General features: G+C 42.9%; 1 protein-coding gene and 1 long non-coding RNA gene across 3 annotated transcripts in view; one reads left to right on the forward strand and one right to left on the reverse strand.

Annotated features, from left to right (window-relative positions):
* Window positions 1–1,269: 1,269 nt before the first annotated feature.
* Window positions 1,270–12,017, reverse strand: LOC123345208. The gene is made up of 3 exons (XR_006572751.1): window positions 11,513–12,017; window positions 8,546–8,732; window positions 1,270–1,356 (listed from the first exon to the last, which is right to left on the reverse strand). It is a non-coding gene; the product is annotated as an uncharacterized LOC123345208 (long non-coding RNA).
* The window catches only part of SUZ12 (SUZ12 polycomb repressive complex 2 subunit), a 55,557-nt gene continuing 46,459 nt past the window's right edge, over window positions 10,585–19,682 (forward strand). The window contains exons 1-3 of one of the 2 annotated variants that reach the window (XM_044981915.1): window positions 10,585–10,633; window positions 15,251–15,297; window positions 15,384–15,448. In XM_044981915.1, the coding sequence (XP_044837850.1) occupies window positions 10,609–10,633; window positions 15,251–15,297; window positions 15,384–15,448 (137 nt within the window). In that variant the 5' untranslated portion in view covers window positions 10,585–10,608. Of the gene's footprint in view, window positions 10,634–11,780; window positions 12,217–15,250; window positions 15,298–15,383; window positions 15,449–19,682 lie in introns of those variants that run through there. The other variant, XM_044981914.1, reaches the window with a different exon arrangement.

Here is a 19,682-nt window from a genome sequence, read left to right on the forward strand (position 1 = left end):
TACCCATGAACTTTCACCTACCCACTCCCACACTGCTTCATCCCCTAAGGCTTCTTCAGTTTGCAAGATTTCATAGCTTCTGCTGACCACCCTCTATACTGGGGTAGGCAACCTATGGCACACGTGCCGAAGGCAGCACACGAGCTGATTTTCAGTGGCACTCACACAGGGGTCCTGGCCACCAGTCCGGGGGGCTCTGCATTTTAATTTAATTTTAAATGAAGCTTCTTAAACATTTTAAAAATCTTATTTACTTTACATACAACAATAGTTTAGTTATATATTATAGACTTAGAGAAAGAGACCTTCTAAAAACGTTAAAATGTATTACTGGCATGCAGAACCTGAAATGAGAGTGAATAAATGAAGACTCGGCACAGCACTGCTAAAAGGTTGCCGACCCCTGCTCTACATGTACTAGGAGGGCTGGAATGGGAGCTGAAGTGTATTAGGGGAGCAGCTATCCCAATAATTTCTACGGCCTGGTGGTGCTGGAGTCACAATGGACTGAAAATGGGTAAATGGGAATATGACCAGTGAGTCAGTTGTGAGCATGTGTTGCACGGCTCCAAGTTGCCTATGGGACCAAAGCCAGAACCGTGTGCTGAACAAATAGCAAAGTCTCTCCCTCAAAGAGTTTATAATCTAAAAGGCATGAGCAAGTACCATATAGAACAAACAGATGGCGTGTGGTCATTATAGCTGGGACACTTAACATTTGCTATAGTTATTAGCCTTATTAGAATGGAAGTGGACCAGACAAAGTAATAGAGGCATTACTTGACATGTCCAGAGACCTATGGGGACAAATGGAGATGAAAGCTACACTTGCTTATGTTTTTTGGATGTGCTTGTTAATGTACGTGTAAGGAAAACACTGTGAAGACTGAATTAATGGTTGTGAGAAAGCCCTAAATTCAGTCCAACTGTAAGCAGGCACAACGTCCAGTGAACACCAATGGGCCAAAGTATGCAGGGATGGAGGAAGAGATTTTTACTAAAAATGGAATCTAGAAATAAATTTAAAATGAAAGAATAAATGCTTAATACAGGGAAATGTCTAGCTGCTTAAGCGGCATTCAAAACAAACAACTCTCTGTTTAAGTCAATGGGAGTTGTGACCTGTGCGACGTGGCGGTGATGACCCATGCCTTCTGCCTCCTGACGTGCCTGGACCCAATGGTGAGGAGCATCACGCAGGAAGCCGTACAGGATGTGGTCAGGAAACGCATCGCCAGGGCCCCCTACGAGCAGAACGTTGCCACTTACCTCAGCGGCTCCCTGGAGGCTGAGTTTGGGAGAGAGGGGGGAGACCTGTCCTCTCTCTGGTCCCATGCCCGCAACGCCTTGAGACACCTAGAAAATAGGATCGGCTGCTGCTGGAAGTGGTGCGAGGAGAGCCGGGGCCTGGGAATACTGGTGCCACGCATAAAGACCCCAGACCACACTATCATCACCCCGACTGCCAGAACGATTCTGGAAAGGACCCTGAAAGACGCCATCCGCTGCCACTATGCCGAGAACCTCAAGCGGAAGCCAGACCAGGGCAAAGTGTTCCAGGTGTCCAGCAAGTGGAACGCCAGCAACCACTTCTCCCCTGGGGGCAGCCTGACTCAACTGCGTTCCCCTCAACGGAGCCATCCGCCATAGCAACCAGGACAAGCGCTGCAGGAAGTGTGGCTACGCAAATGAGACCCTGCCCCACGTCCTGTGTGGATGCAAACAGCACTCTGGAGCCTGGCGGCAATGCCATCCAGAACCGGCTGGTGAAAGCCATCCCGCCATCCCTGGGGAAGATCCCCCTCGACTTGGCCATTCCTGGGACAGACAGCAGACTGCGATCCGACATCGTCGTGACAGATGCAGAACAGAAGTAGGTCCTCATGGTAGACGTCACGGTGCCATTTGAAAATAGGTCACCAGCCTTCCACGAGGCCCGAGCATGGAAGGCGTTGAAGTATACCTCGCTGGCCGAGACCCTGAGAGCCCAGGGCTACGAGGTCCAGATACACGCCCTGACACCCACAACGAGCCAGTTCTGAGAGCGTGCAGAGTCGGTCGATACTACGCCTGGCTCATGAGACAGCTCATGGTGTCCGACACCATCAGGTGGTCCAGAGACATTTATACAGAACACATCACAGGACACTGTCAATACCACATTGAGTATTTGAGACCGCCGACCAGGGAAATAACCCACTTCCTTCCCTGACAAACCAAGGGACGCACCCCACCCATGTATTTATTTGCCACACTGATACTGACTTGGACTCCTTATACAGTCCGTGGGTGGCGTACCCGAGCCCACTTATCCACGGACACTTTAAAAACTCCCGCACCCCAATCTGGGTCTATGCTGGTTATGTGATATGTATGTATCTCTTCATCCTTGCAACCGATACCTGTAATCTCTCATAACTCAAGCCTCACCCCAGATGTACAGTACCTTCCCTCTTAACTTGTGTATATTTAATTTTAAACATTAACTTTAATAAAATGTTTGATCTGAACTTTCCAATAGCACATTCAACTACCTGCAATGAAATATAATTGGCAAAACTATACATCCAGCTTCAGTCTATAGAAAAAATGCGTGAATTACTGGGTCAGGCCTTCCTACTCTCATGCTAGATTGCCCTGGATAGCCTAAAAATCTAAGCCTAAAAATCACCTGGTGCCTCAATGGGTTAACATCAAAATGTAGGGCCCTGTTGCAAGCTGACAGACAACATTCCCTCAAATGAAGGAGATACAAAGGCCCAGATTAAAGAAAGTATCACACCCTGTGTGCATACCCCTGCATGCACTGTCATGTCTGTCTATAAAAGGCAGATGTGTTTCAATGTCCTTTCTGCTAGGAGCACCAGTACTAAAACATTCCTCACATTTTGTTTTGAATGCTGCTGAATAGCAGCTACTGTGAAATGTTTATCACTTCTTGCCCTCTAGAATTGCACAGACGGATAGTTTGTGTTTGAACCTATTGAAAATTGCTAATACTAAATAAACTGAATAATGTTACTGGGTTTTAAGGCTTCTTTCACCTTCCAAAAATGCGATCAACTTGGAAAGAGGAGCAAGATCTCATGATTAAAGCATCAGATAAGGATTTGGGGTTCTATTAGTGGTCATTGCCACTAGGCTTGTTGAAGAAGATATCTGAAACTCACTAATATAATACGAGATGCAAGTTTTTATTGACTTAAGCAAAATTGAATAGTGCACGTGGATTCCTATGAAGAAAGTCCACACACAGACTTGTATCAAAATAAAGGGTGTGAATTAAAACCACGAAACTGAAGTGCACTTTTGCTCACTTTGATATTCCAGAATAACTAGCGACAGACAATGGACCACGGTTCATGGCAGGAGAATTTAAGTCAATCCAAACTAAATATGATTTTGATTACATTACTAGCAGCCTACCTTATCCACAAGGAAATGAAGAAGCTGAGAGAGCTGTACAGATAGCCAAGAAAATTCTACAGCAGGAAGACCCCATTCTTTGCTCTTCTGAGTTACAGATCAAGTCCAGCACAACTCCTGATGGGAAGATAACTCAGCACTACTGTTTCAACTTTGGAAAATAATTTATCTCCAAAGTGGTCAGAAATGAACAGTGTAGCCAAATTGGATAAAAAGGCAAAATGAGTCTATGAACACTTTTACAGCAGACCACATTCAATTAGAGAACTGCTGGGTCTAGAACCTGGTGAATGTGTTCATGTCAAACTGGTTGGAGAAAAAGGACTGACAACTCCAGCTGTCATAAAGAAAACGAATTCAGCACCCAGATCATATGTGATTGAGACCAACCATGGGAAGTTCAATGGAAACCATCAATATCTACAGTTTGTTCCTCGGAAAAACAATCAACAGAGCAAACGCTAATCATGGCAGATGCAGAACAAGAAGAAGACAACAACTCCAATATTCCAAACTGATCACAGCCAATTGTTGCAACTATAGGATGCCCTCGCTATAATGCCCTTCATAATAACAAACCTTTGGCTATAATTAACCTTATCCCTGGATCCCACCTCCAGGCCTGCAGCTGTGGCAGGGGCTGACAGCTCCTCTAGCCCTGCAGCTGTGGAAGGGGATGACAGCCCCCACTGCAGCTGAGAGCTGAAGGAGCTGTGAGGCCCTCCCCCCCGACAGTGGGGCTCTTTCACTATAACGAACCCCTGGCTATAATGAACGAATGGCTTGGATCCTGACCTGATCATTATAGAAAGGGTGTACTGTAATAGACAGCTAGATGACCAAGTTATTACACATTCAGTTCGTGTAATTAGAAAACCAGTACAATTCAGAGATGCTTAACAGACTGATATGTACTGAACTTCAAAGATAGTGTGATAGTGTAAATATTGCAAATGGTAGGAATGTAGAACTTAAAGGGGGAGAAGTAATGCTAAATTATAGTATAGTGTTCGGCCACTAGGCGGCGATGTGTATAAAATACAGAAACTACTCACTTAACGTTGTAGTTATGTTCCTGAAAAATGCGACTTTAAGCGAAACGATGTTAAGCGAATCCAATTTTCCCATAAGAATTAATGTAAATGAGGGGTTAGGTTCCAGGGAAATTTTGTTCACCAGACAAAAGACTATATATATACACACACACACACAGAGTATAAGTTTTAAACAAACAATTTAATACAGGAACTGCTCACTTAAAGTCGTCCTGGTTAACGTTATTTTGATGTTAAGTTGCTGATCAATTAGGGAACATGCTCGTTTAAAGTTGTGAAATGCTCCCTTCTAATATTTGGCAGCTGCCTGATTTATCCACTGCTTGCAGGAAGAGCAGCCCATTGCAGCTAGCTGGTGGGTGGTTGGAACCAGGGTGGACCAGCAGCCCCCTATCAGCTCCCCACTCCCCTAAGTTCCCTGTGCAGCAGCTGTCCCTCCCCACACTGCCATGTGCTGCTCCTGCCCTCTGCCTTGGATAGGGTGACCAGATGTCCCGATTTTATAGGGACAGTCCCGATTTTTGGGTCTTTTTCTTATATAGGCTCCTATTACCCCCCACCCCCTGTCCCGATTTTTCACGTTTGCTGTCTGGTCACCCTAGCCTTGGAGCTGCTCCCAGAGACTCCTGCTTGCTGTATGGGGGGGTTGGGGGGAAAAGAGAGGGGCTAATGTCAGGGTGTCTCCCCCTTCTCCCGCACCCCGCTTACCCCATCTGCCATAGAGCAGGGGGAACACACAACAAGGAAGGGAGCTTCTAGGCAGTAGCTGCAGTCTTAAGTCTCAGCAAGCTGATTTAATTAACAAGGCAGTGTACTTAAATCTGGGGTCAGCAGCATTCACATACTCGGAGCCATGGTGTCAGGAATGTCAGAATTAGGCTGCCAGAACTTCAATTTACTCTGACTTCCTACTGGAAGGGGTAATTGGTTTCCTTCTTAAGATGGGTCATTTAAACACTGGGCAGCCATAATATGGAGGACTGGGAACACTGCAGCTGAACCATGAGAAACAGAAGAGTGCAACTGAATGAGCTCTGTAAAGGAGCAAGAAAAGCATCCAATTGTGGAGGGAGGAGAAAAGTTCAAGATAAAATATATAAAAATGTATATCTTTTTTCATGTACAAGTCAGAAGGTACAAAATCTCTGCTATTCAATCCTTCAAAAGTTCAGAGGAATTCCAAGATGGATGTAGATTGTAATGAGGTCTGGGATAAGAGGGATTTGGGATTAAGCATATGCTTTTAATGGGCAAGAAGCAAATTTTGACATTTTGGATACTGAATGCTAGTCACACTGTTAACATATGTAAACAAAACTAGACCAGCTATTTTGAATGATAAACTCTGATATATATCCTAAAATCAGCCCAGCCAAGTATTTCTTGACAATTTGTACTGTACTGACACACATGACATTTGCAAAATGGTTGTTTTTATTGCATGCCTGAAACTGAACCTCTTGAGCTGGATGCATTCGCATTGTCACATGATTTCCTACACAGTTATTGCAAACAAAACAGTTCTGTGTCATTTGCTTACCCTTGATTTTTATTGTTATCTCTTGGTATAAGTTTTTAGAAAGATGCACTGCAATATTTGTACTACTTGCTAATACTTTAATTTAGGAAGCACCATTTTCACTAACCTCAGCTTCCTTTAATAATCTTGCTCTGACATAGTTTAGTTATACCACAAATAATTTGGTCTCTAATTAGTGCATCCTGTTAGCTGTGAAAATTCACACAATTTAGGATTGCTAGGTAGGCCTATGACATAATGGTTTCCTATTATATATAATCAGTGATCTCACTTGGCAGCTAGTTTCTTGCAAAGAAAATGTGCTGTTCCCAGATAGACAAGGTGGCTTAGGTAGTATCTTTATTGGACCAACTTCTGTTGGTGAGAGAAACAAGCTTTAGAGCCAGGGCCGGCTCCAGACCCCAGAGCGCCAAGCGCGTACTTGGGGCGGCATGCCGCGGGGGGCGCTCTGCCTGTTGCCGGGAGGGCGGCAGGCAGCTCCGGTGGACTTCCTGCAGGCGTGCTTGCGGAGGGTCCGCTGGTCCCGCGGCTCCAGTGGACCTCCCGGAGGCATGCCTGCGGATGCTCCACCGGAGCCGCGGGACCAGCGGACCCTCCGCAGGCACGTCTGCAGGAGGTCCACCAGTGCCGCGGGACCGGCGACCGCCAGAGCGCCCCCCGCGGTGTGCCGCCGTGCTTGGGGCAGCGAAATTGCTAGAGCCGCCCCTGTTTAGAGCTTACACAAAGCTCCTCTTCAAATGATTTCTTGAATAGTTATATCTAGTAGTTTGTAGTCTTCTTCATGCTCCTCTGGAATGTACTGTAGATCCCTGGTGCTTCTGGGCCCACCAGCAGCATGGAGAATTTCACCCTCTACAATTTCTCTCCTATACCACTTACTTTCAGAAAAAATTGGAAGGTCTGCGACTAATTTCAAGTTCCTTTCCATACTAAGGGATTCAGGTGGCTTAATTTGCTCCGTTTTTGCCAACGATTTAATTTTCTTTGCACACCATGTAATAAAAATGTTTGATAGACAGGAATATTGATATGAGATTGATCTTTATTGCCAGGCCCAAACATATGGCAGTTCAGAGTTACAAAATGTTATATCCCTGTCACAAGGCAAGGGTCAGAATAATTGATTCCAATGGTTATTCAGTATTGTCTATCCCATAAGAACGGCCATACTGGGTCAGACAATAGGTCCATCTAGCCCAGTATCCTGTCTTCCAACAGTGGCCAATGCCAGGTGTCCCAGAGGTAATGAACAGAATAGGTAATCATCAAGTGATCCATTCCCTGACACCCATTCCCAGCTTCTAGCAAACAAGTGGTTAGGGACACCATCCCTGCCTATCCTGGCTAATAGCCATTGATGGACCTATCCTTTATGAATTTATCTAGTTCTTTTTTGAACCCTGTTATAGTCTTGGCCTTCACAACATCTTCAGGCAAAGAGTTCCACAGGTTGACAGTGCGTTGTGTGAAGAAATACTTCCTTTTGTTTGTTTTAAACTTGCTGCCTATTAATTTGATTTGGTGACTCCTAGTTCTTGCGTTATGAGGAGTAAATAACACTTCCTTATTGACTTTTTCCACAGCAGCCATGATTTTATAGACCGGTATCATATCCCCTCTTAGTCATCTCTTTTCCAAGCTGAAAAGTCACAGTCTTATTAATCTCTCCTCATACGGAAGCTGTTCCATTCCCCTAATCATGTTTGTTGCCCTTTTCTGAACCTTTTCCAATTCCAATATGTCTTTTTTGAGATGGGGTAACCACATCTGCACGCAGTATGCACTCCGGGGCTGGGGTGGCGCTGCCCGCCTTCCTGGTGCTCCAGGGCTGCGGGGGCTGGGGCTGCACCATCTGTCCTCCTGGCACTCTGGGACTGGGGAGGCTGGCGCCGTGCCACCCGCCCTCCTGGTGCTCCAGGGCTGCGGGGTGCTAGCCTGGGGCAGGGCTGTGGTAGGGGGGTCTGGGTCCAGCAGGGGGAGCACAGAAGAGGCGTGGCCTCTTGGTGGAAGGGGCGGGGCCTCAGCTGGAAGGGGTAGGGCTGGAGGTAGCCTTCCCCAGCCAGCGGTTCACGCGCCACCCGTGTTCCTTTCCCTCATCCCATGTTCTCTTATTGGCCATCCCACACCACAAAGCCCCAGATCTTACATTTCACGGCCTTTGGGGCTCTTCCTATGCTACTCCAATGAAAGATGTCTGAATTGTGTTTCATAAGAGTTTAAGGCCAAAAGGGACCATTGGATAGATCATCCAGTCTGACCTCCTGCATACCATAGGCCATTACATTTACATTTCACCCAAATAGTTCTGTGTTGAGCCCTGCACTCATTGATGTAAATGCACAAGAAGAGGTCAAGGCACCACTTCTAAGATTATTGTTATTATTTTTCTAATTACAGAAAGAACCTTTATAAAGCATCTTTGTACTCCACAGTCTATTTCTTGGTAGGCAGGATATATATATGATTATATAGCCACATAGGGTCCCGTACTTCCAGCAGCCCCACATGCACACATCTGACTCACCAGGCTGGGATGTCAGCCTCAGTTTCTCCATTCAGAGGCCTGTCTGACTCCACTGTCAGAGATTAATTCCCCAATTGTCCTCCTTCTCCCTGCTTGGAAAGTAGCCCTCTGGCTCCACCTCCTGGCTTCCTACTTAGAAGGGTGAGTCACCAGAAGCAGCAGAACCTCTCATGTAGGCAGCGGGAGCCTGTAGGAGGGTGGCAGACAATAGGTGACCTTTAGTGATGAGTGTATTGTGATGCAATGAGGAGGAGCCCATATGAGGCACTATGGTTTACTTGGCAGAGGGTACCACACGCCCCACAACCAAACTTGGAACTCTTAGAGGTGCTCCTCACGTGTTAATCCCACCTGTTGAGCTGCCTCTGCTCCGATCTGTGCATCATCAGAAGAGTGGCACATAGACAGCTCATGTAGGACAGCACAAACACCATAGTATTAGGAAGGAAAAGACCACCCTATTAGATTACCTTGCTCTCTTTGAGATTACAGTGCATCAAGCAGTTGTGATGCAACTGGCTCACTAAGCACAAGATATAATCAGCAATAATCCTGAGTGAGTAGCAGAGAAAGAAAGTTAAGAGTTCCCTGGAAACTGAATAATCAGGGGAAATGGAAGTTTGGTATTCTGATTATATGGTGGTGAGCCTGGTATAAATGCAAAGGATTTTTTAAGTACCATTATTTTTGTTTGAAAAGAGATTGCAAGGCCAAAGGGGGATGGGGGCGGGGAGGAAGGAAGGAGGGAGAGAGAGAGAGAGACATAACATTGACAGACGGGAGAAAATTTAAAATGAAATAAGAAGAAAAAAGATAAATGAACATTAAATAACATAAATTATCTGGAGGGGGCAAAGACCGTTTACAGAAAATGTTAGCATCTGACCAAAAATGGGAGCAAATAAGAAAGGAAATAAATAAGAAGCTAAACAATTATGAAAGGAACAATTTTGCAGAAAAAAAGGATGAAAGGTGGATGGTGTTGGAGAAAAAGAGCTGAGGGTAATTAAAAAAAATTAACAAACTGAAAGAGGAAATATATGTTATGATGCTATCTAATAAGGAGTAAAAGAGAATAGGTAAAAAAGCAAGGAGAAAAAAGTGACCAGGTAAAAGGGTACTATCAATCTATTCTTACAATATTTAAAAAAATTATTTTAATCTATTTTTATAATCATTCGTTGGATACTTTAAACAGAAATGTCTTCTCATTGAACAAAATTCCCTTTGCCTCTCTTGATATGTACTCACTAGTTTTATTGCAGGGTTATTCATAATGAAAGCTTTTGAATTTTTTTAACAAAATGAAGGTTTCACAGAAAAACATCTGAAATGATTGCATGGACTTTGCAAAGAGAAGCAAGAAAAGACAGTAGGTTTTGTTTCTGTATTACACTTCCTGCCAGGTTTTTATACAAATATATACAACGTAAGTTCTTAACAGGGCTGCCCAGGGAGGGGGCAAGTCGGGCAATTTGCCCCAGGCTCTGCAGGAGACCCCATGAGACTTTTTCGGGGCCTCTGGAGCAGGGTCCTTCACTTGCTCCAGTGGGGCCCGGAAAACTCTGGCGGGGCCCGGGCCCCCGGAGCTTCTTCCGCTCTGGGTCTTCGGCGGCAATTCAGCGGCGGGGGGTCTTTTTGCCCCGGGACCCGCCGCCGAAGACCCCAGGCCCCCGAATCCTCTGGGTGGCCCTGGTTCTTAAAATACAATAAAGGTAATCATACAGAATCAGTTTGCATTATAAAGTTAGAATTCTCCCTTGTGACGTATTGCATGTTTTAACACGGTTGGGCTTGATGTCATGAAGTCAATAATTTGACAAGTTTATTCTTCACACTGCTTTTCTATTTCTTTATATAAACATTAAAAATAAAAAAAACATCAGAGAACCATATGAATGCAACAGCTGAGGAACTAGTTATTGGCCGTATCAAAATTCAAGGTTATATTCCTGGGTAGTACATTTTTAACCAGGTGGCATTTCTCTCTCATATCATCACTGTCAGTATGTTTAATTTCCCAACAGATAGGGAATCGAGTTGGATGACCATGAAAACCTTTTATGTGCGGAGCCAACCATATTGCTGGTAAGTGGGAGTAACACTACTAAATAAAGTGGAATTGCATCTGTTTATTTCAGTGAGTTTGTCTTAATGCATCTTTTAATAATATCTCATTTTATCACATAAAGGGTGTGCATTATAGATTGCTTTATGGCCCTGATCCTGAATTTATGCACCTAACTGTACATACATGAGTACTGGTATGCGTAAATATGGAAATAAGTGCAGTAACACAACATTGTTTTTTCCTTGATTTTTCCCTCTCTCTTGGCAAAGAACAGGGAGGGGAGAGAAAAAATAAAAATAAATAAAACATTGGGAAACATTCGGTTCCTGGAGGGGCAGGAACAGTATTTCTCAAACACCTTCCTGTGGGGCACTGGATTAGGTAGACTACAGAGCTGATCCAGTTCCTATGCTCAAACCAATGGCTATTCACAGCCAAGCCCCTCTTTAGTTATTTCAACTAATTCAGCTTCATTTGGCTCTTTTGGAGTTTTTAATGGTCTTAATCCGATTAAACCTCACAGAGGTCATGCCGCGGGGCAGCACGGCCCGGGGAGCGGGTGGGTGGAAGGGGCAGTGCTACGGGGGGCACAAGGGGTGCGAGCTCTATGGGGCAGCACTGGGGCAGGAGGCAGCAGCGCTGTGGGAGGGCATTTGCTAAGGCTGGGGCAGCGGGGGGCATTTGGCACGAGGGTGGAGAGAAGCAGCGGCTGGGGCAGTTTGGGGGCTGGAGGAGGTGGGTGACCCTATCGGGCCAGGGTGAGAGCAGCGGGGGGGGGGCAGAGGGGGGCTGCTCTGAGGGGGCACCTCGCGGGCAGAAGGGGCTGTTACTAGCTGACGGAGAGCGAAGGCGTGAGACACCCCAGGCACTGTCGATGACTCCCAGCGCTTACCCACCATGCCCCGCGGTTCGGAGAGCGAGGGGGAACGAGCGGCTCTTTCCCGCGAATTCAGTTCAAAGGAGGGGGAGGGGGAAAGCGCCGAGCGGCGAAGCGCACCGACCAACCAAACTCTTCCAGAACCATCTCTGCTCACGCAGGGGCGGGACTACCTTCGGCCAATCCGTCGGGACGGCGCCATCCGCGGAGCCAATGGGCATGCGGGGGAGGCGGGAGCGGTGTCGGCGTCGGGTTCGGCTGGTCGCACGTAGAGCTGAGGAGAACGGAGCGGAGGAGACTTAGAGGAGTTGGAGCTCGGTGCTTCCCCTCCCCCCTCCTTACCCCGCCCGCCCCAGCCGCCCCCCTCCCTCGGTCTCCGGCCTGCCGGGGCCCGCTCTGGGGTGAGGCCCATGGCTCCTCAGAAGCACGGTGGAGGCGCGGGGCCCAGCTCGGGTTCCGCTGGCGGTGCCGCCGGAGGAGGCGGCGGTGGTGGAGGAGGAGGCGGCGGCGGGGGGTTCGGGGGCTCCGCGGCTGCCGCGGCTCCGGGCGGTAAATCCGGTGGTGTTCCAGGAGGCGGCGGGGGAGGAGGAGGAAGCGGTTACTCGGGAGGCTCTTCGGCCTCCTCGGCGGCTGCGGCGGCGGCGGCAGCGCTGCCCCCTGTGAAGAAGCCGAAGATGGAGCAGATCCAGGCCGACCACGAGCTCTTCCTGCAGGCCTTCGAGAGTGAGCGCCGGGAGCGGCCGCAGGAAAGGAGAGGGAGGGGCTGGGGGGAAGAGGAGGCTCTGGGGGTGAGCACGGGGCGCAGGGAGGCGGCTGAAGGGGGACGTCGGGGCAAGGAAACGAGATCACACCGTGGGGTAGGGCGGGAGGTGAGCCCGGGGCCGGACTTCCCGGAGGGAGGAAGGGAGGTCCGGGGGCTAGAGAGGTTTGTCGCATGGAGCGGAAGCGGGGATCGGGGGTGGCTGGGGGGCGGGTATAGCCCGAAGTGGCCGGCGCTTCCTTCAGATTCGGGGCCCCTTTCGGAGGACGGCGCATTTGTACCCGTCCTCTACCGAAGCGCCTTCCTGGCGTTGAATTTGGCCTCTTGGAAATGGTTGAGATGGGAAGATTTCAAAGTCGATTTATTTTTCCTCTTCCCCAGCCCGAGGACGCTTCTTGGGCGGGAGGGAGGGAAGGGGTATTTGTGCTCCTTCGGTTGTTGCTCTTTTTGGTGATTTTTGCGTCTCAGGCTGTTAAGGGAAGATTATGATCCTCAGTTAACTTAATTTTGCTGCTTTGTGCGAAAGAGCATTATACTGGGTTATTTAAAATTGGAAATTTAAGTCACCGCCTTCCCCCCCCCCCCCGTGGTTCCAGGTAGGCAGAGAGTCACTTTGGATGCAGGATACAAAGCTTGGTCCGAACACCCAGTGTAATAATTAACTTTTACATTGTGCCCTAGTATCCCAAGCCCTGCAGTCTACATGGTTTGAAGGAAAAATAAAATATTAAATCCAGAGGTTGTTTTGGGATGAGCTTGTCACAACTGCAGTTATTTGTAATACATAGTAGTTATTTTAATGACTTTTGTGTGGAGTCTTGAGTTCATTGACTAAAAATTCTTTGCAACTGCTAATTAACCCCATCAATGCAGATGGAAGGAATGTAAATACTGCATTAGGTCAAGTGATGTAGGGAGGATTAAGTGACTTGCTCTGGATCACAAGTGATCAGTGACAGGGCTCAGAATATAACCCAGAATACTTGCTCCTAGTCCTGTTCTAACTACTTGAGAAGATGGCTTTGAATTTGGGCATGTAATGAGTAAAAATAAGTAGTACTGTATAAGGTATACTTGAACGTCTAATTGTGAAATCAATTTTATAGCACTAAGTGAAAAGAATTCAGTAAATATTATTAGGATTTATGTGTAACCTAGCAGTTGTGTATATCATAAATACTTGTGTGGATTTTCTTTTTTAAGGTAATCTAATTGAAGAGGGTAATTTATTTTTGGTTTTGACTTGACAGTATGATGGGATTGTGGAATATATGTGGTTTAATAGGTATTCTTGGAAAAGTGTCTCATAAAGTATTGTTATACTGTGTGTTTTTTCATTCCTCACTCATTCCTTTAGGAAGTCAGAGTTTAAATTCATGAAGTCATAGTCTGTTTTTAAATGAAATATTAAATCTCTGACAGCACTTGGTTTTCTCATGTCTTTCTACATGGTAGTTATTTTTTACTTTTGGGTTGCTAAGGTGTTAAAGATTCTCTTAAAAGAATGATGACCATAAAACATTTTTATTTTCTATGATACATTCTTAATCTTTTTCCTTTGGTTCAGTTTTTTAACTTGGTCCTAAGCATAGTAAAATCTTAATTATAATCACAGTTTATAATTAACACAAAGTGAAATCTTTCAGTTTTTCAGTTGGGATATGCAGAATTCAGGACTGAGACTACTTACGTAAAACTGAATTACATTTGTGAAAATTAATGAGCAGAATACTCTTTGTAGTGCACCATCCTTCTTGTTCATTTGCTATTTTCAAAATTCATCAAATCACAAAATAACTTCCAGTCGCTAGAAGAAATTAAGTGTGTCAGGAATATAACAATAAGCAGCTAAAACTTGTACTAAAATATTGAGATGGCTCCCTTACTTTTAAAAATAATCTTGTGGGGGACACAGTAGGACACAGGAGTTGTATAGGAATTTTCCACTCATTTCACACACTCCAGTTTGCTCTGTATTTCCCCATTTGGGTTAAATTGGTGAATATTCTTATTTCAGTTTAAGTGGCTTATTCCTTTTTATCTTAAACTGATTGTTAATTGAATTAACCTAAACTGAAAGAGTTCTTTGTATAGCCTCTTGAGCTGGTTTAATTAAGTTGGTTTAAAATAACACCTGTAGTTTGACCAGCGTATCTTCTCATGTAGACAAGGCTTAGTCTCTAGACTGGTGGCTACCAGTCATTATATCAAAAAGAAGTTAGTATACAGCATGATTATAGAGTAATAGACCATAGATCCACTATCACCAATCAGTTATGGTAACAGCCAACTTGGTGTTGAAATGGTTGTTAATTTACTAAAGTTAACGTTTTCCCATCCTGTGGACATGAGAGCTTTCTGATATTTTTGTCCTGGCCTAAACCCATTTATATCAGGCATTTTTGTACATGTGTAAGTTTTATATGTCATTATGATTGCCACTTTAAATTAAGATACTCTTTTGGCATGTAATTATTCACAAGTGATGTCTTCATGCTTTACAGCAAAGTAAAACAATCTCAAGTTGTCTGATGCATTAATAGCAGACTAAGCTATATATCAGATATTATAGATTGGGTGGGGAGAAAACTAGCTTAGTTTCGAAGAATGCTTTGGGATTACTTTCATAATTAGCAGTTTTCTGCCTCTGCTCACCTTCTAAAGGATCTAAGGTGCAACAGGGACTACATCTTTTGATGAAAAATCAAAGGTAGATCAGAGTTCCAATACTGTAGTTGATATATGCTATAGTGTAGTAGATTAAATAAAATGTTGGTCATGTTACAGATAACAAGTGGATATTTAAACTGCTGTTAATCTGAATTATGATTTATACATTATAGTTGTTGCATAGTTTTTAATAGGTGCTGTTAAAGTTAAATATACATTAAGTGAAACCTGTTTAGAATTGTCTTTATATTTTCAGTGTTTGCTTGTAAGCTTAGTTTTTTTGTGGGGTATAAGAAACACCAGATAATGTGTATTTCTTTCCCATAGAACCAACACAGATATATAGATTTCTACGTACCCGGAATCTCATAGCAGTAAGTAATTGTTGATCTTAGTCTATTTCTTCACTTTTAGGAATCTCCAATTTAAGCATTTTAATTATTTTTCCATTTCTTTGCAGCCAATATTTTTGCACAGAACTCTCACATACATGTCCCACAGAAACTCCCGAACAAATATCAAAAGGTAATTTTATTCTGTTTGAAAGCTATTCCTGATATTTGAATGTTAACTGATTATTCTCTCCCATTGCTCCATTTCTATTTTGCACTTTAAATTGGTCTTTTCAGATGTAGTGTGAGGCATTAGGCATTTTTGAAGTTGTTAAAAGATTCACACCAGCTCAGCTTTGAAATATAGTTTGCAGGGAAAAAGTGCATGTTTATAAACTGAATTGTTTTTATAATGACGAACCTCATCCTCCCAACAGTTCAGCACATGCTTAACTTTATGCATGGGAATATTCTCATTGTCTTCATTAGGAATACTTAAATATGCAAGTTAAGCATGTGCGGGATCTGGGCCTAAATTATCAATAAAGTAAGTTTAAATTTCTGTTGGCAATAACCTTTGACAAGAGATAGATGGATCAAGGCCCAATTTCCAAGGTTATAAAACCAATTATGCTTTATTACATGAATATGATCTAAGTTCTGACTTAGATAATCAATGTATATTTTTCTAAAGAACACTGCCAGGTTAGTTAGCTAAATGAGCATGTTGGGAATTCTGCTTAAGCTACATATGTAGGAAAGTAAATAAGGGTTACTTTTCTGTAATTGTTTTGAAAGCTGTTTAGCTTTATTTTTGACTTGCACTAAAGCGTTTATTTTAACTAAGATTTTTTTAAATATAAAGGCTCTAGAACCATATCTTTTCTTTAAAATGGTTGTATTGAGTTGCATATGATTCAATACAGGGTTTCTGGATATCTGCAGTTCTATAGTTGAAGACTGAAGTGCTTAGAGTTATTTGGATGAAAGGCACAAAATGTTTGGTGGTTATAATTACAGATTCTTTGAATTATTTGCATAGTCAAACAGCAAATCATTCACTATTCTATTGATAGTTAGCAGGCAAAAATTTTACTAGTTAATCCATTAAGATATTTTAACGTTTGAATTGTTTGAAAAAAGTATAAGTGTGGACTGGAACATTTGTAATGGCGAGTATTTAAGGAATAGTTATAAAACATAAGAATGGCCATACTGGGTCAGACCAAAGGTCCATCTAGCCCAGTATCCGGTCTTCCGACACTGGCCAATGCCAGGTGCCCCAGAGGGAATGAACAGAACAGGTAATCATTAAGTGATCCATCCCCTGTTGCCCATTCCCACCTTCTGGCAAACAGAGGCTAGGGACATCATCCCTGTCCTCCTGGTTAATAGCCATTGATGGGCTTATCCTCCATGAATTTACCTAGTTTTTTTGACCCCTGTTACAGTCTTGGCTTTCACAACATCCTCTGGCAAGGAGTCCACAGATTGACTGTGTTGTGTGAAAAAATACTTCCTTTTGTTTGTTTTATACTTACTGCCTGTTAATTTAATTTGGTGACCCCAAGTTCTTGTGTTATGGGAAGGAGTAAATAACACTTCCTTATTTACTTTCTCCACACCATGCATGCTTTTATAGATCTCTATCATATCCCCCTTTAGTTTTCTCTTTTCCAAGCTGAAAAGTCCTGGTCTTATTAATCTCTCCTCATACGTAAGCCGTTCTATACCGCTAATACTTTTTGTTGCCCTTTTCTGAACCTTTTCCAGTTCCAATATATCTTTTTTGAGATGGGACAACCCCATCTGCATGCAGTATTCAAGATGTGGGTGTACCATGGATTTATATAAAGGCCATATGATACTTTGTCTTATAATGTATCTCTTCATGATTCCTAACATTCTGTTCACTTTTTTAACTGCTGCTTCACCTTGAGTGGATGTTGTATAGGCAGCAAATGGTTGTATAGGCAATAAATAAAATTGGCAACCAGTGAGGATAGATTAGATACAACAAAAAATGTAAAGTGTAAATTCTGTGAGTAGGCTGTATTTCGCATTCTCATATTTTGTTTTAGTTAATAATCAGCATTTAATGTAATTTCCTTGCCCTTTAGGATTGTAGAGGTCATTTCCACTTATTGCCAGTGAATTGAAGATAGTAGATTTTTGGTTTTTTGTTGTTGTTTTTTTTTAAATCTGCACCTACAACCCATTATTCCTTCCTAAAAGGACGTTAGTGTCTCCCAATAGGGGATGAGCTGAAAGCATGTTCTGACTTCCTGTCATGAGTTAACTTGTAGCTACTTTTTTCTTTTTATTTTATTTCTCATGACAGTTACTGCAGTGGTTTGGATAGTTTATCTTGACTTTCCCCCTTAACTGTTCTGAATTGGCGCAAAGCCAGACTTTTTAAGAAATAATGTTCACTATTTCTTCAGACTGCTTTGGGGCTAGGAGGCCAGCTCATAGTTTCAAACTGCCGTTCTCCTTTTCCAGCAAGTTCTCCAATGGCTATTCAAGCAACCTGTCCTGTACAAAAGACCGCCATGTCTCAGCCTAAATCGTATTGGTATCTACCGGATATACCAAGCAAACTATACAATATGCAAAAACAGATTTGTGTTGTGTTTTCATTCTGGATAGTTAAAATGTCTCCCTTCATTACCTGAAAATTGTTGGGGTTTTTTCAGATGCCTCTTGTTTGTTGCCAAGCAACCACAAGTGGTGTTTTGCATGTACATTAAGCATTATTTGCTGCTGTCTTCCATAATAGGACATTTCAATTTCCTCAGCTGGATAAGTAATGCCCAGATTCTCTATTTGAAACAAATATTTATCTTTACTAACCTTAATGAATGGTTAAAATATACCATCTTTTAAAGTCTAGAAATCTACCTTGACAGCTGTTGTTTCCATATGTAGTGAATAGTTAGTGGTCATTTCATTTATAATAACTAAAAGTTCAGGTTTTCTGAAAGTAATCTGCTCCATTGAAATCAAGTCAGTAATTAGATGTAGGAAAAATGGAGAGGCAGAGCTGTTTAATACTGTTTACTTTGTAAAGAAAACAAATGTAATACAACTGTTGAAGTAGATTTACACGGTATTTCTGAATGTTCAAGGGAACTATTTTTTCAACTAAACAGCTAAAGATGCTTATCCACAAATGCATTTTCCCCTAAATCTTGCTGATGGGTCTCTTGTTAGACCTGATCTAAACTTAAACTTTTGCCAGCATAGCAGTGTGCATCAGGAGTGGTGACTTTTCCCCCCTTTCCTGACCAACGTAGCTATGCTGGCAAAAGCCCTAGTGTTCATGCACTTTATATCTGCAAAAAAGTCCTTTTGCCAGTATAACTTACTCCATTCAAAGAACTGGTTTAATAGAACTATTTTGCTGGTATAAATGGCATTTCTAATGTGAGGATTGCTGATATATACCTCTGCCAGTATATCAGTACTGGCAAACATGTAGGCCAAACCCTAATTGCCACTGTTTATTCAACAGGAATCTGTACAACCAATTAAGCTCTTACTGAGAGCATTGTGTGCTACCTACTCCGTACATCAGACACTATGATTGCAGGTAGCAAGAAGCTTGAAAGGATTTTTTTTAATGAAGGGGGGAGTGGAAAATCTCATTGACTGAGGCTTTTATGTGGGGAATTTGTATACACAGCTTGAGCATGATGAAAATTTTAGTGGATTCATTAGTTCTTGAGAAATGGTACTTATGGAAAAGCTATTATAAATCACAATGCATATATAGTAAATACTTCATTTTATCAAGTGACTTTTTTATGCTTAGCAATTTTTTTATATTAAAGCCTATTAATTGCTCTGGGTATTTACAATAATATAGAATATACAATATAAAGCAACATCTGAAACTGCATATGATATATTTACATACCACAATAATAATCATCTCCACTCTTAATATCCCTGGTCTCTCAAATATCTCAAAAAATGCCAGACAAATTGTAACTAAATCACTTACACCGTAGGTCATTCAGGAGGAGAGAAACTATCATGTCAGAAATGAAGTTTTCAATAAAGCTTTGCTTTGATGTAATTAGGGATCAATCCATTTTGCATTTTATTACAAGCAAAATGCAGTCTATTTTGCTTGTAATCCAGCAAAAATTAAGTTTTTGGTGGGTGGTTTTTTTGTTTTTGGTTTTTTTTTACAGAACTGACTTTTCCTGTTCACTCAGGCAGTAGTTTAGACAGTGAGCATGAATTTTTCTAGTTTTCAAACTATTTTGAAGTTTTGTGGTGAGTGTTAAAAATTTATCTTTTGGGGGGGAAAAAGTACCCAAAAAGTCATACTGTTGTTGCATAAACTGCATTTGAGATAAACTGGTATTTAATTAAATACGTATTTTGTGTTTTGTAATGTTTTATTTAGTGCAGAAGGG

The sequence above is a fragment of the Mauremys mutica genome, chromosome 12, assembly GCF_020497125.1.
Source record: "Mauremys mutica isolate MM-2020 ecotype Southern chromosome 12, ASM2049712v1, whole genome shotgun sequence".
Classification (NCBI taxonomy): Eukaryota; Metazoa; Chordata; order Testudines; family Geoemydidae; genus Mauremys; species Mauremys mutica.